Source organism: Diprion similis, chromosome 11 (assembly GCF_021155765.1).
Source record: "Diprion similis isolate iyDipSimi1 chromosome 11, iyDipSimi1.1, whole genome shotgun sequence".
NCBI lineage: Eukaryota > Metazoa > Arthropoda > Insecta > Hymenoptera > Diprionidae > Diprion > Diprion similis.
Genome location: NC_060115.1, coordinates 4,387,874 through 4,404,573, shown reverse-complemented (window position 1 = coordinate 4,404,573; position 16,700 = coordinate 4,387,874). Strand labels below are relative to the sequence as shown.

Here is a 16,700-nt window from a genome sequence, read left to right as displayed (position 1 = left end):
GTACCCCAATCTCGAGAGTGCGTTGAGATTCGGAAGGCCTCTGATCCGGGCTTTTGATCATGGAATGAAATCCGTCCGACGTCTAAATACGTTATGACGTTGTGGACGTACACTTGACTGGAACAAGAAAAAAACCATCAAATTTTAAAAACTATTATTCTTATTATTAAGGATTTGAAAATTCTCAGGAACAATTTGTTTTTATTTTTCTGTTGTAGGTCGCAACGAGTTAATAGCTCGGTACATAAAACTTCGGACGGGAAAGACGAGAACGAGGAAACAGGTCTCGTCACACATCCAGGTACTCGCCAGGCGAAAACTACGGGAAATTCAGGCAAAGCTCAAAGTGGTAAGTTGCCCTCTGAAAATTCTTTTTCGATCCACCCTCAAGCCCTCCTATATTTTCTATACTTCGAGAATTCCGATATTTCGTATCGTATTATGTCAAGTTGCCACGGTAAAGGTAATTGTACATGAAACTGGCGGGACATTATCACAGTTTTCAATCCCTCGTGTTATTCCTAATAATTACAATGCAAGAAAATGGAACATGAAAGAATTCAAAATTAAGAAACAGACTTCGCTATTTCTGCATCCAATTCGATTAATAATTTTTCCTCCCTTATCCTTTTAACCCGCCATTTCTGTCGATTCTCTGACACAGATCGAGACTACAGAATGTAATAAATCGTTGTATAATCCTCGTGCGTAAAAAATTAACTAGGGATGTTTAATCAACAGAGTTGAGTTATTAAAAGAATTTGCAAACAATTCAGCGCGCGGTTAATAAATCAAAAACCTCTTTTATTCGACGCTTTCGGTTATGGCGCCAGAGTTTATCACTGTTTATTGGTCGCATTAATTCGCCTACGCACACATCTATATCCGTACAACAGATGCACCCTGCAAAACCGCGTTGCGAAATGCCTGAATATTCGATCGTTACGCGGTCGTTTCACCGAGGGAAAAACGGCTTTCGGGGAATGTATAGAACCTCTACGTCGACACGTACATACATCGGTACATGCATCTGGAACTACGCAAACTACCGTGTCTCGTGTATTTTGTGGGTTAAATCGGCGATATTGCACTGCTGACGGCTTGGCTGCCGCGCTGCAAGCTGCACACAGAATATTGCTCACAATTTTACACCGCGTTCGAATCGAACCGGATTAAATTGCGAACATATCAGGGCACGCTGCCTGCAGCGTACGTACCATACATACAACTCTAGTATTATAAATCATTTTGCAAATAAAACCGACCGTGTGCAATTATAACGTGGCTGCATCGTGAATCGACAGGTCGATTCTGGACATCGTATTTCTCAATTTCTCAATTGTGTAACCGTGTTGCTACGTAGTATTAATTTTCTGCGATAATTTTTATTTTTTTTTATATATTTCTTATTTTGTCTTATGTTATTTATAAGTTCGAAAGAATCGGATGATTTTACTAAACATTTTTATGTTTTGACGCAGTAAATAATTCTTCGTTATTGGCCTATAAAAATACATTATCACACGCTCATTTATGTTCTGATCAAATTTTCTTTCGGTCTGTGCACGGCTTTTTTTTTTTTTTTTTTTTTTTGTTTTTTTATAATAACTTCATCGCCGCTACTACAGGTTGCCCATTGTTCACGGTGTATGCACACTGATCAATATTCCGTGTTTTCAAAAGTTGATTAATACTCGACGAACAGCGAGGTTTTGGATTTGGAAAACGTTCAATCACCTTCCGATTTAATTGCTCGGTGCTCAACTGTACTCCGTTACATACGGGAATATCGAGTTTATGCAAGTATTGAAAAAAAGAAAATAAAAAATATTGAAATCGTTTTTTTTTTTTTTTGTAATACGCTGCTCGTTCAAATCCTCAGTCAATTATATTTTCAGTAGCGGTTTCAATTTTTTATTTTAACCGCCGTTTTCTCCCACTCTCTTTTTATATATATATATTATTTATACGAGTAGTCAGGTTGGCACGACTAATTGGCGACACAATTTCCTACCTTGCATTTTCACCTTGTGTGCAAACTTCTCCCTCAAATTTTTTGCGACCCCGTAAGCTGCAGAAATTCGAAGCTTCTCATTCATCTCAGTTATAAATCGATAGCTTAGGCAGAATCTTAGAAATCACGAAACTCCTACAACCTGCAACGTGAACTTTACGATTAATTATCGAGTAAAAATGTTTGAATAATTGTTGTAATTCGATTGGCCGATTGAGAAATGGTTCATTTGTGGATTAACTGAATGTATGCAAACTAGGCAAGAGTCAGCTTGATGCTTGCGTGCATGGGTGAAAAATGTAGACCTTATGAAGAGGTGACGCCACGGATTTTTGGTGGATAATGCCGTATTTGACGATTTGATAGGATCATGCTGCGAAGGAGAAGGCATTGCAGACAATGTCGAGCATGTCCAGTGCGCAGATAGTGTCGGCTGGAACAGCGATACACAACAAGATGCCCCCCGCCCTTGTGGGGCCCTTAGCCCTCCACACTTCCACCCCCGTCTCCTATCCCGGAGCGGTAAGTCCCACGACGAAAAACCCTGGGTGATGATGATGATGATGATGATGATTATGATTATGATGATTATGCCACTGCCAAAGAGCCGCCGCGGCTTAACATTCGCTGTTTTATTATTCACACGCTCACACACGCACGCAGTTCTAAGCAGACGAGGCATAGTATTCACGAATTCGATGGAAAATTCCTGTAACAATGTATCTGCTCGATTAATTATGCGCTGTAATAATAATTTTTTTTTTTTTGTTTTCGAAATTTATAAGTTTTGTTTATTAATATATATATATTACATAATTTTATTTCACATCGTTCCTCGTCTTTTTATAATAATTTCTTATAATGTTATAGCTTCCATTTTTGCCGTGAGATTATAATATACTGGAATTTGCTTTTCTTTTTTACATACTATAAAATATACGTTTGTCGTTTCTTTCGTTATAACTATTGCGTTTTGCAGTACACATAGAATTGATTTCATTTTCATTTCTTTTAATTATAACTCATGGAATGTTGAGATATTACATGACACGGATTTAGTAATCACACACACACACACGTGTTATATAAAATTATTGTCACCGTTTGTATGTACACATACATAAGTCAATGTTGAGCCATGCAGATGTGGTTAAAATTCTGGATTTTCACATTTCATTATAGAGACCTTCATGTATCGTATCATGAAACATTAATTAACATAATTAACAATGCGCTGCAATAATTGGCCACATATTTCTCGACAATTTCGCCGTGAAATTCGCCTAGTTACACCAGCTCACTTGCAGCCGAACTAACTCCGTTTATACTACATATATACGAATATTATAACCATACGCTCCCTTGGGGGTGCCCTTGTTGTGTATTGTTGAACTGTGTCCGTTATCAAACATCGTCAATGTGGCTTACATGATATTATTTTCCTTTCTTTTTTAATCGTTATTATTTCACATCTGTATACCTACTTGTGTTCGTTTGTCTACGTTTCTAAATCGAACTGATACCTCAAACTGTTTCTCAACTTAATTGCATCCACAATTTGTTCTGGTTAACAATTCAATTCGCCCATTTTTTGCTTACTTGAATTTTTCTTTTTTTCTTCAATTTTCTTCTTTTTCTTTGAACTTGAAGTTCTCTTATCGTCAAGATACAGATCTTACACAGAAAGACATGTTTTGTTTTATATCTAATATATAACATATTTTATTTGATTAAATTGAAATTGAAAAATCGTTGTATGTGTATTTAATTATTGCTATAAATTTATTATGATGTGTATGGATGTAATATATGTTCAAACGTTGCAGCAATTTTGGCAGCCTGGCTTGCAACCAGGAACATCCCAGGATGTCAAACCCTTCCCACAACCAGCTTACACCGGAAAACCAGCAACTGCAGTTTCCAGTGGAGATGTGGTTCAGGCACCACCCCCGCCACCTTGGGAGGGTAGAGCGATTGCCACGCACAAACTTAGGCTTGTAGAATTTTCGGCCTTCATGGAACAGCAGAGAGAACCAGACACCGTAAGTTTTTCCTATACACAGACAAAAATGATAAAACATTGGGTATAAGATTCAACCAGTTGTTTCGTTAATTTAATTATTGATTTTATTGCAGTATCACAAACACCTATTCGTCCACATAGGGGGCTCCGCCACCTATGCCGATCCACTTTTGGAAGCGGTAGACGTCCGACAAATATATGACAAGTTTCCGGAGAAAAAGGGAGGCCTCAAAGAGTTGTACGACAAGGGACCTCAGGCAGCCTTTTTCCTTGTTAAATTCTGGGCAGACCTCAACACCAATATTCAAGACGAAGCTAGGGCTTTCTACGGTGTCACAAGCCAGTGAGAAACTCTATTCATTGTCGGACATAGAATTCATTAAATTCTCGAGTTGTCGAGAAAACATTTGCTATGTTTTCTCCCTATTCGTTTTTACCCTAGGTTTCTGCAAACAGCTTAAGCCTTTTTTTATTTCAGGTATGAAAGTAACGAAAACATGACGATAACATGTTCCACAAAGGTTTGTTCCTTCGGTAAGCAAGTAGTAGAAAAGGTGGAGACGGAATATGCTAGGTTTGAAAATGGGAGGTTTGTGTACCGCATTCATCGCTCCCCCATGTGCGAGTACATGATCAATTTCATCCATAAGCTTAAACACCTACCTGAAAAATACATGATGAACAGTGTGCTCGAAAACTTCACTATACTTCAGGTAAATATCATCATTTGTGCCGTTACTGCAATCCATTACATAGTTGAAAAAAAAGGTAATGATAGAGAAATCAGAAATAGATAATAAAAAATAGAAACTATTACAGTCCCTGATGCATAGAGTCATTTAGATGTTAGTTAGATATACCAAGCCTGCAAATGATTGGCAATAAGAAATAGGGGACGGTATCCTAAGCAGACAGGGTTTTTACTTTTCTTTCATCACATTTTATTCGCCGTGCAATGGACTCACGACTAATGTTTATGCTTATTGTTTCCATTCCAGGTTGTAACGAATAGAGACACACAGGAGACGTTACTTTGTACAGCGTATGTATTTGAAGTATCAACGTCCGAGCATGGCGCGCAGCATCACATATACAGACTTGTCCAGGATTAGTCTGTTTTTTTATCTGCTCGTCACGCAGCCATCCACCCCCATCAGTGCCTACACCCACTACTCATCCACACAAACATACATATAATAACACACATCATTTTAAGGGGTCTCTAAAGAGGATGTTTTGGTCAACGAGTTACAAAGAGCATATGCATGAGAAACTAGCCCAGCGTTTACACGAACTTTTGAAGCGCTGTTGTTGTTTTCCCAAATTTTTTTCGATTTTTACCTGCGACAAACACTTGGGTAACTATTTGACATTGTCGAAGAATTCGATGAGATGAAATTATGTTTCATGCTCTGTTCAATGTTGTATTTTTGTCTTCTTTCTGTTGGTCAAAGTAATGCGCTTTATAATTCGTTGGTTCCTGTTTATTGCACTAAATTCAGTGATATTACCAAGCCTAGTAATTCTTGTGCAATACGTTGGGATGTTCAATTTGATATCTCTTATTATAAATCACATCTTTCAAACTTAATAGTCATACTTTAGTAATTTGTCAGGAAATATTCCAACGACAATTGTTTTTATTAAAAACATTTATTCTTAAAAGTTTTTCAACGATACAAGATTTTTCTTCTTGACATGATGTTTCGCGTATTTAATCGGCTTGGTTATTTCACATACAGTTTGAAAACATCCTCGAAGCTTAGAATCTCCATAATAGAACACAAATGCACCCAGAGACATAGAAGCGTACTAGCCAGCCCGAGCTCATGGTTAGTTCAAATTTCCAATTTGCAGTAAACCATGATGTTTTAACTTTATTTTTCTAAAAAAATGTTATATATACAATGTGCAAACTTCAACATGGAAAGTTTGAAATAGTATGAGATAACAACCATAATGTAACACTGTTCATTAGTCGCAATGAAAGGTCCAAAGAGTAACAGGCTAATAGTAACGTGCAATAATCATTATCGCTAATAAACTAGTAACAAAAAGAAAAGAAATCATAGAGCGAAAGGTTACTAACATTTTTACGAAAAATGAACAACTTCAAAAAGATGGTGAATCCAATTTCTTAGAAGGACCTACAACATGTGTATATGGTATTTTGTTGGTCAAATTTCTGACGGCAAGTGAAAAAATGGAAAAGAAATATATGTATATGACAATAAATAATAATGGTATAGAGAACATGTCATACTGGAATTTGGAGCGAACAAAAAACTTAGATATCGGAGTGGCTCAGTACCAACTTTACTTAGTATTATAGTTTTATTATTGAACTAGCTAATAGGAGATCAGGCAAGACATCCACACGTAAATAACATATTATATTATTACGAATAATAGTATATGTTGCTGAATGAAATATTATGACAATGTTTGCGATTTTCATTGTTGTAAATGGTCATGTATAAAGCTATCAAAGTGATTTTAAGTTTTAATGGAAATGAAAGCTAAAGGAATGCCATTACAAATTTATAAATCTTCTGATTTTTATAATTCTTTTTAATAGTGAAAGGAAAAGAAAGAGAAATAAAGTAGTTTTGCACATTTTTATTACACTCTATACAGATTGTTTTTAAACTATTACAATTTATACTGAGAGCTTTTTTGGAGCTCCTTCAATTTTCAATCATCTAGTGAGATGACTATTTTTATTTTTATCTTAGTGAAGGTTTTTTGATTTTCGAGAATGCAGACAATCTTTTTTAACAATACCTAATACTTGTGCGATGCTACCCTTATCTTTTTGGCAGCAACACGTAGAATAGAAATGTGTTCGTACTTGTTATAATCAGTCTACATTATATTTCTAAGCTCCTTTTTTCTGTAGTTTACACACGAATTACTTTCTTACTTTAGCGTACTGTTTTCGTTTTTAACTTTATACTACATTTACAAAGCAATATTTTCTCAGCACACGCCCACCTGTTTCTCAGTTCTTAACACGATTTTGATTCGGCAAGTTTTAGATTTTTTCAAGTCCAGGGTTTATTTAGGTCACCGTAATTTTAATGCATTTTTCAAAACCTAAGACAGACTAAAAAAAATATGCCGCGTTCGTCCTTTGAATTGTTTTGTACTTAATCTTTGATGCGTAATTGTCGACGAAAACTACTTCCAAACATCAGATCAATTTGAAAGAATGCTTTGTACCATATCTTCAGTTAGTACTGTAGTATTTAAGTGTTCATCGCGTAAACCCTGGTAATTTTCAATGGAAATACTTCACAACATTTATTGTTGACACGATTTTATACTGAGTAAGTCATTCGCACTTTCGGATACCAAGGTATTTTGGTAAAAACGACGTATCAAAAATTACTTACTCCTTCTACTTAAACACAATATATTTCGATTTGTTGTTTTATCTTGACATAGAACTTGCCTATCAGTAACAAATTTACCCATAACCGATAAAAACACATAGGTTTATTTTAAGAATACATTACTATTAATTACCGTATCGTTACTTTAATTATTATAACGAAACAAGTGGCAATGTATTTTGATCTCTCTTTTAGTCAGAAATATGTTTTTCTTTGGTGTTTTATTTTTTTTTTAATTTTTTTTTTGTATTTTCTTGGTGAGAAACAAATTCGCTGTATGGCTGATCAATGAGGAAGGAATTTTATTCGAAGAAAAAGAAAATTATCTATTTTTATGTTTATTTGTACTTGCAAATTGGCAGCTTCAGTACTTCTTAGTTATTGTTATTTTTATAATAATTAATTATAAAGCAAAAAAGTTTTTGTTTGCTAGCAGATGAAATATGGTATAGCAAATTTTAGGTTTTTATTTTAAGGCTAAAACGATTTTACATATGTGAAATTTTTTATTCATACCACGCAATATTAACGAGTGATGTTCAAATAAATTTCTTTTAATTATGTGTGTTTTTTGTGCGGAAACAAAAATTTGAATTGAGCATAAAAAAAGAAGTACCGGCACTAATATTATTAACATTAATGATTTTAACGTAAGCGAATTACATTTATAAGAAAAGATTATGAAAATATATATTTATCTATGTCTTCTGTGAAGATAGAAAATAGTACTCTCTGACTCTATATTGATGATATCGAAAATCAGTAACCAGCAAAGATACAAAAAATGGCAGAGTAACAATAAATGAAAATCAGTTCGCACTATATACATCAACACATCTTATAGCATGTTCAGATTTTTTAAGTAACTTTGTATATATTTACATGGACTCCATCACAAATTCGCGTTTCAAAGATTATGTTACTTAGACTTTTGATCTGCAGAATCCAACTCCTAAGTTTTTCTCTATGTTTATTTGTAATTTTTACCGAAGAGCGTACTATTCTGCAGTGGGAAAACCATTATAACACACCTGAAGTAAAGTTTTAATATGTCCATATCTGGAACTGCCATATCAATGAATTGAGCTTGATCATAATGAAACAGATAAAAAAAAAATTGAAAATAATGGAGATGAAGAAAATCTACCTGTATATTATATTATCATAAATGAAACGAAATGAGGATCAAAGTAGTTGACTTAACAAGTAAATGAAAATAAATGAAATATATCATTAAATTAGAGGTTTAAAAGTATAATAGAACTCAGTATATGTACAGTATTTGAAAAAAACATGTTTATAATTTGTATGGAAAAATAAATAATTGATACAAAACAAATTACGACTTTAAATTAATGAATATTAAAAACATAAACTTTAACTCTTCTTATACCTTTGGTAAAGAAGCATGTTTAACGAGTTATCTTTTCTTAATATAGATTTAAGCGCCGAAGTGATAAGTTCTTTCGTAATAATATTTGAATTTGTAGTGGGTTTTTAAAAATAACGTGCACAATAATGCTATTTGAAAAAAAAAACCTTGTACTAATTTTAGTCACGAATGAGCATTTTCCGTAAGGTAGATAGTTTTTTAATGAATAGCTTTTGCGTGATTTGAATTTTGATTTTGCATCGTTGTCGACTTTGAGAAAACGTGCAAAAACTTTAGGGCTTCCAAAATTGAGAAATTTTTTAATTTATAGGTAAACAAATTTGTAAACCCCAACCTTAACTTACTATCTTAAGCTATAGGATTTATTATAGACGTAAAAAAATATACACTTCGGTTCTCAGAAGTCAATATAATTATACTTTTAATGTAATTAATGTTACAGAGGAATAATACGTAATAACTGTTCTTTATTTGCTGAATAATGAGTGTGTTCTTTATAAATCAAAACATGAGCATTAAAATCATGAGTGGTGGGATTGTCTACAGAAATGTGTATCCTTGCTTGACATGACAAATTTTTGTAATTAACATCTGGATCTTGAGATCCGTTAATCCCACAAAGCCATGTACGATGTAAAATATACCTGTAATAGAATTATTCGATTTTCGTCAGTGTCGGAACAAGAACTTACTTGGTAGTATATTTTCAATATTTGAACAAGACCTGTCAAAAATTTACCTTCCCTGTTTGGTATCTCTCCACACATTGTAATTTGCACAGTCGAACTGTGAAAATGCTTTTACAAAACTGTCTGCTTCATCTGCGTTTGCTATGACAGCGTTCAATACTGCAAGTCTTCTATTAACATAGCAAAATTTCACTTTGTAGCCGCTTGCAGTGATGAAATTTGTAAAGTATCGTGTATAGAGATCCTATGTGGGAAAGGCATAAAAAGGTATTAAATTATCCATCTATGATATCAAGATACATGTTCAGTAATGAAATTAATATCAAATCAAAGGTCCATAGTAAATGGTATAAATTTACTTACATTGCATAAATTTATTGTTGGTGCTCGAATATTTTCCACTGTTTCTGTTGTTTCCACAGGCTCCTCAGATATCTCTTTTTCGCCTTGTATATTGTTGGAAGTATCAGATGTGTATCCATTGGTAGATAATACTGTGGAATCTTTTTCTGTTGATACAGCTTTGTCGTTTCCAATAGGATGTGTTTTTTGCAATGTAGATCGCAGAACTTGGTATGTCAAATGGACCGTGTTTTCGCCGTCTATACTTTGTTGGTCAGTTTCCATTTGATTTTTAGAATTTGAAGGCTTTGCGTTACGTTTCAAAATTCTCGGTATATTTTTCTCACCTTTCGTCTTGACTAAGCTTTTAGACATATCTTTAGTACGATTGTTTCTAGCGATATTATCCTTGTTTGCCTTGCAAATGTCAGATATCTGATCTGCTATACGAAGTTGTAAATTTGGCAATATTTTTGATTCCATAGAATGTTTAGATTTCGTTCTGTGTATTATCGGTTCATGTGCTTCGTCCTTCATTGGATTTTTACGTCGTGGTCTGAGTTTTCGTTTTGTACTACAAATGTCTTTCTGAGGGGACTGATTTACTGAACATTCTGAAGTGCATTCTATTATTTCCATATCTGAATCTTTTTCGCCCTGTTCATTACCTGAAATTATTTGAGTCGATGCAGAAACTCGAAGTTGTAAATTTGGCAATGTTTTTGATTCTATAGAATTTTTAGATTTGGTTCTGTGTATTATCAGTTCATGTGCTTCGTCCTTCATTGGATTTTGACGTCTTGGTCTGAGTTTTCGTTTTGTACTACGAATGTTTTTGCGAGGGGATTGATTCACTGAACATTCTGAAGTGCGTTCTATTATTTCCATATCTGAATTGTTTTTGCCGTGTTCATTACCTGAAATTATTTGAGTCGATGCAGAAACTCGAAGTTGTAAATTTGGTAATGTTTTTGATTCCATAGAATTTTTAGATTTTGTTCTGTGTATTATCGGTTCATGTGCTTTGTCTTTCATTGGATTTTGACGTTGTGGTCTGAGTTTTCGTTTTGTACTAAAACTGTTTTTCCGAGGAGATTGATTCACTGAACATTCTGAATTGCGTTCTATTATTTCCATAGCTGAATCTTTTTCGCCCTGTTCATTACCTGCAATTATTCGAGTCGATGCAGAAACTCGAAGTTGTAAATTTGGCAACGTTTTCGATTCCACAGAATTTTTAGATTTTGTTCTGTGTATTATCGGTTCATGTGCTTTGTGTTTCATTGGATTTTGACGTTGTGGTCTGAGTTTTCGTTTTGTACTACAAATGTTTTTGCGAGGAGATTGATTCACTGAACATTCTGAAATGCGTTCTCTTATTTCCATATCTGAATCTTTTTCGCCCTGTTCATTACTTGAAATTATTCGAGTCGATGCAGAAATTCGAGATTGTAAATTCGGCAATGTTTTTGATTCCAGAGAACTTTTAGATTTTGTTTCGTGTATTATCGGTTCATGTGCTTTATCTTTCATTTGATGTTGAGGTTGTGGTCTGAGTTTTCGTTTTGTACTAAAACTGTTTTTCCGAGGAGATTGATTCACTGAACATTCTGAAGTGCGTTCTATTATTTCCATATCTGTATCTCTTTTGCCCTGTTCATTGGCTGTAATTGTTCGAGTCGGTGTAGAAACTCTTCTAGTACGTCTAGCCTTGCGTTTTGTGCATCTTGATTCAATTGCGGTTGAATTTTTGGGTCGCTTTCTTTTCTGACGTGCCAAAGGATCGGAAGAATGTTGAATTTGAGTTTGTGAATTCTTTGAACTTCTGGTACATCTACTTCTGGTTCTTGCACTTATACATTCTTGAGGTTCTAGTTTTCTTTTAGCAGAATGTTGGAGAGCCCGTTTCACTCTTCTTTTTTTATCTGGAAGAGTCCGACAAGAATCCTGATGTCCTGACTTTTTTCTTCTCTCTTTCAATATCACAGTTGGTTGGGCTCTGCAGTTTTCTGGGTCCATTATTTCTAATTTCACAACAGGCTGTGAAATTTGATTTCTGGGGCATTCTAATCTTTGGCTCTTTCTAACGCTGTATGTATAGGAGGAATATTGACTCTTAGTTACTCCAGAACTGTTATCCAAGTCCTTACAATCAAAATCTTGTGATTCATTACAGTTACAAGAATATTTTTGAACTGCATCGCAGGCAGTACCGATATGTGTTCCATATATAAAATTTTCACTGCACTTGCAATTGAAAGGTAAGTTCATACTTCCTATACCTTCAGGGAATATTATTTCTTTAGTTTCATCAATGTCCATTTCATCTTCAAAATTTTCCATCTCTGATTTCACAGTGCTGGTCTCGTTCGCATCATAAATTTTATGCATTGATAGCATAACATTGCTTGCAGTATCATATTGTTCACAGTAGTTAACATTGCAAAATTCCGTTTTTACGTGCACTTCGTCTTGCATACTGCATTCGCAATTTGGTTTCTCAATTTTTAGGTCATCATTGAAAGTAGGTGTTGGTACTGGTGATAGATTTTTTCTCATTGAGGACATATCATGACGATAAAGAAATTTCTCATCTTCCAGATAAGGCACATCGGATACTGTGGTTTGCTTTCGCAGAGATCGAGAATGGTTAGAATTGCTTTTTATATTAGCGTCCAAAGATTCAAATGACTTGGTAAATGCAGTTTTTGTTGAAAATGTATCTGCATCACTTTTTGAAGGATATGCCTTTTTCTGGCTTACTATATTATTATGTGTACCGGCTGTGACTATATTGATATTTCGTTCCTTCAGAAATTTATCGATCCCTGTTAACTGAGGTATGTACATAGAACAATTTTTTTTGTTCAAAAATTCCTTCAACAAAGTAACGAAAAGTTCATTTTGTTCTAGGTATGTCTCGCTAATGTCTAATTGTTCATTTGCATTTTTATTACTCCACATTTCTTTCAACAACATAAAATGAAGCATGTCAACGTTAGAATCTTCAGCTTCATCATCAGATTCTACTTCAATTTTAATAGTAGGTGCTGTAGTACAGTCACTTGTAGAATCATCGGTACTTTCTGTCCAATTAATTACAGTTTCCAATTTCATTTCTGTGCATCCAGCTATTGAATTCGCAAACTGCTGTTCAGAGGTTGGATTTTTATTCATCTGTTTTTCCAACAAATTTCGCGATTTCAATATTCCAGAATCATTGTTTACATTTGTTTTAAACACATCTTTGGTATCTGCTACTGGCAAATCTATTATACAAGATCTTTCAATACTCTCAGACTTGTTTGATACCTTCGTGTAGTTCGAATCTTCAAAAGCTCTCATTCTAATAGAATCTGCAAAAACTTTCTGATTTAGCTTTCTCAATTTTCGGAATGCTGATAACTTTCGACTTGTTTGCATACTGTATCGTTTTCTAACTACAGAAGCATTTCTCATACATAGCATCGGAAAGTTCTTTGCTTTCATCAAGGGCATAGTTGTGCTTCTTGTGTAGCGACGAAAACTTTGGTGTGAGGTACGTCTCCTTCTACTAGTTATGTCACAACTTTTTCGTTGATTCGTTGCTGTTTTAAGAGAGTCTGTCACATTTTTTTTGACTGAATATGAAGTGTTCGAGTTTAACGACACTCTGCCCACTTCCATCTTTATTCTGTTATCAATATCCTGAATGTGATTTTCACAGGAAGAATGGGGCTGAAAGAGGTTCATGGATTGTAGAGACGTTTCTTCATTGAAAGAATGTATTGTGGCACAATTATTTCTGAAATCGGAATTACTTTTGGTATTTTGATTTTCGGACATTTTCAGAGCCTCAGGCCTTCTATTACATGAGTGTAGCTCCTTTTTGTCCTGTCCACTGGCACTTTCAGAGTCGTTGGTGCTAAAAGTTACCATTTGTTTAGTCTTTTTATTCGAAGTAGATATAGACACGGTGTATGTTTCATTGAAGTTTTGATTGTAGTCCAATATCGTCGTATTCACTGACCCGAATTCATCTGTTGGTAGATTTTGACTAGTAGAATTCTTGGCACTAACAGGTGATAGATCATTGATTTCTGACGAATTTTGTTTACGAAGTTCCCTACAAGTCGATTGGTCATCCAAATGAAAGGTTTGACGATATGCAATCAGTTGCAAAGTTTCATCCTCCTGTTCCAATTTATTTGTGTTAAGCATATCGCGATTTGCCATCAGAAAATTGACTATAGAATTATCATCTCCATCCTCATCATCTGATGCATCAAGTAATATTACATATTTCTTATTCACGAAATCTGAATTTGATTCGATTTCTGATTCATGATGACTTTTGGTAGAATCCGTAATATTATCTGTCTTTATTTGACGATTATTGCTAACGTCGTTCCATTTTGATTCAAAATTGAACTTCATATTACTGGTTTTGGCATTGTGCAAATTCTCGCTAGAACCTTCATCAAGTTTTTGCCGCAAACTATCTAAACTGTTATTTACATCATCATCGATCATTTCTAAGGTTTCATAACCAGTAGAAGATAGGGAGTGATTGGAATCATAACGGAATTTCTGATCCTCATGTAGTTTTTTAAAAAATGTAAAATCATTTCCTTCCTTATCCAATAAATCTTGAGTATTAGAAACATTCTGTATATATTCTTCGTTTTCTTCCATTGCAGATATCGCTAACAGGCCATCGAAGGGAACGTTATCATCAAACTCAACACTCTGCCCGTTGTTTTCCTCTAGCAATGTGGTTGCGTCTATGGATCCAAGCACCACTGAACTTTTGAATCGACTTTTAGGCCGTTCTGATGGCACAATTCCCGTCGTCTTTTCATAAGCAGATGATGTCAGTGGTTCATCCACCACCTGTGGTAAAATCGATAATTAATAGGATTAGAGTGAGGTTATATCTTATTTAAATAGAGAAAGAAACTGACTACTAGATTAATTAAACTCTAAATTGGATTTGAATAATGAATACATGATGTTCAAAACTATAGTAGGATAAATTGTTATAGAAAACAAATGCAAGTTTGGATACATATTTTTTGTGATTCATTTTCCATCAGATTACTTTTATCTAAAAGCATTGTTTTTATACCTTGTCAAAGGCTGGATCTGTCTGTTTCTGGTTAACGCATAAGGCGTTCTGAACATCTCCCGTCAATCCAGCGTCAACAGTTCCTTGAAACAGCATGTAATCTACACCTCTGATATCTATGTTCATAGTTAACGATTCCGTAATAACCGTCCCCCTGTGATAGATGTTTATTCATAAATTTGCAAGTCGTATGCGGTGATGAATTTCTATACTACAGTGATATCTGCTGCTCAGAACTAACCTAAATCGAATGCGAGAGACACTCTACATAATTCAAATTGGCTTTGAGTGAGATAGTTTGACAACTCGAATACCCTCGTCGAAGAGTAGGGTCAATATATAAACTAATGTCATTTATGAACAGTAACACGTTAAAAAATGATTACTAGGGAGCTGTTCCAAACACAGAATATCAAAGATTTTATTCACATTGTTTTCAATAATTAACTTCAGATCTATACGCTTTGCTTCAGATATGATGGTATCGCGTTTGCGTATACAAAACCACTCGACTATAAACTTATGATTTTAGGTCTGTGGTATACTATACCACATTGGGTGCGTTTTACCATGAATTACGGATCTAGTGCTCTGTATACAGGTTCGTGCTGCCCATCGCGGCACAATGTGAAACCATGCTAGACCAGCGGATTCGCCGCCATCTTATAAGGCTAAGACGCCAGTGACGTCACCCCCGTAAACCCGTGACGGCATTTTCGTAATCTGTTGAGTCTTGCCTCCACAGTAACGTGCCCAACCGTGCTTTGTTTGCTAATAATAAATCTTTAATCATAATTGAAATCCTAAGTGAACATTATTTGTTATCAAATTCATTGAAACAAGGACTTCCATTGGTACTTGGATATATTTGTGTTTTCTCTTTTCTCAATTTTACTCTTGAATCTTTCCGAGATCCCTCAGCTGTTGGCTACTTGCTGTGCCAGGTATCTTTTTTACATTCTTGAAAATCCGATTAGTTGAGGGGATATCATACCGATCAATTCCGGGACGTGAAATGTTTTGCTGACAAAAATAGGCACGGCTAACTACTTTGGATTTTTGACGAAAATTTCGACGACTTTAAAAAGTGCTGCAATTGATTCTTGAGGGCACTATTCCGACGTCATTTTGCTAGAGGAATCGATTAAGCCCAGGCCCAATACGCTGCAAGCAGCGGATCAGAAGTTACAGCCAAAAAACTGCCGATTTTCATCGTCATTTCTCTGCTGTTGATCCTACGCTTTTTTAAATGTGTTTTTTGAGTTCCTGGGGTTCCAATTAGCCGTTAAACGGTCATACAAATTAATTCAGAGACCAGAAATTTTCAGCTCCAAAAATCGCAGAAAAAGTAAGGCTAACCCCTTTGGATTTTTGACGAAAATTTCGACGATTTTGAAAAGTGCTGCGATCGATTCTGTAGGGCACTATTCCGACGTAATTTTGCGGGAGAAATCGATTGAGCGCAGTCCCAATACGCTGCGAGCAACGGATCAAAAGTTACAGCCGAAAAACTGCAGATTTTCATCGTCGATTCTCTGCTGGTGCTCCTACGCTTTTTTTGAAGTGTTTTGTGAGTTTCTGGGGTCCCAATTCGTCGAGAAACGGTCATACAAATCAATTCGGAGACCAGAAATTTTCAGCTCCAAAAATCGCAAAAAAAGTAAGGCTAACCCCTTTGGATTTTTGACGGAAATTTCGACGATTTTGAAAAGTGCTGCAATCGATTCTGTAGGGCGC

The 16,700-nt window shown here is 35.0% G+C and overlaps 2 protein-coding genes across 7 annotated transcripts in view; one reads left to right on the top strand and one right to left on the bottom strand.

The window, feature by feature from the left end:
- The window catches only part of LOC124412315 (protein scalloped), a 114,018-nt gene extending 105,247 nt beyond the window's left edge, over nucleotides 1-8,771 (top strand). For 4 of the 5 annotated variants that reach the window (XM_046892080.1, XM_046892081.1, XM_046892083.1 and 1 more), the window contains 6 exons: nucleotides 219-349; nucleotides 2,381-2,536; nucleotides 3,841-4,056; nucleotides 4,151-4,380; nucleotides 4,516-4,750; nucleotides 5,036-8,771. In XM_046892080.1, the coding sequence (XP_046748036.1) occupies nucleotides 219-349; nucleotides 2,381-2,536; nucleotides 3,841-4,056; nucleotides 4,151-4,380; nucleotides 4,516-4,750; nucleotides 5,036-5,149 (1,082 nt within the window). In that variant the 3' untranslated portion in view covers nucleotides 5,150-8,771. The remainder of the gene's footprint in view (nucleotides 1-218; nucleotides 350-2,380; nucleotides 2,537-3,840; nucleotides 4,057-4,150; nucleotides 4,381-4,515; nucleotides 4,751-5,035) is intronic. The other variant, XM_046892084.1, reaches the window with a different exon arrangement.
- Nucleotides 8,402-15,354, bottom strand: LOC124412314. 2 transcript variants are annotated; one of them, XM_046892079.1, is made up of 7 exons: nucleotides 15,205-15,354; nucleotides 14,964-15,117; nucleotides 11,548-14,728; nucleotides 10,627-10,800; nucleotides 9,878-10,377; nucleotides 9,565-9,758; nucleotides 8,402-9,469 (listed from the first exon to the last, which is right to left on the bottom strand). In XM_046892079.1, exons 2-7 carry the CDS (start codon nucleotides 15,087-15,089, stop codon nucleotides 9,262-9,264), a joined length of 4,383 nt encoding a protein of 1,460 aa, XP_046748035.1. In that variant the 5' UTR covers nucleotides 15,090-15,117; nucleotides 15,205-15,354; the 3' UTR covers nucleotides 8,402-9,261. The 2 variants fall into 2 exon arrangements, with proteins under 2 accessions (XP_046748035.1, XP_046748034.1); XM_046892078.1 differs by lacking the exon at nucleotides 10,627-10,800 and having other exon boundaries at nucleotides 9,878-10,551.
- Nucleotides 15,355-16,700: the final 1,346 nt, after the last annotated feature.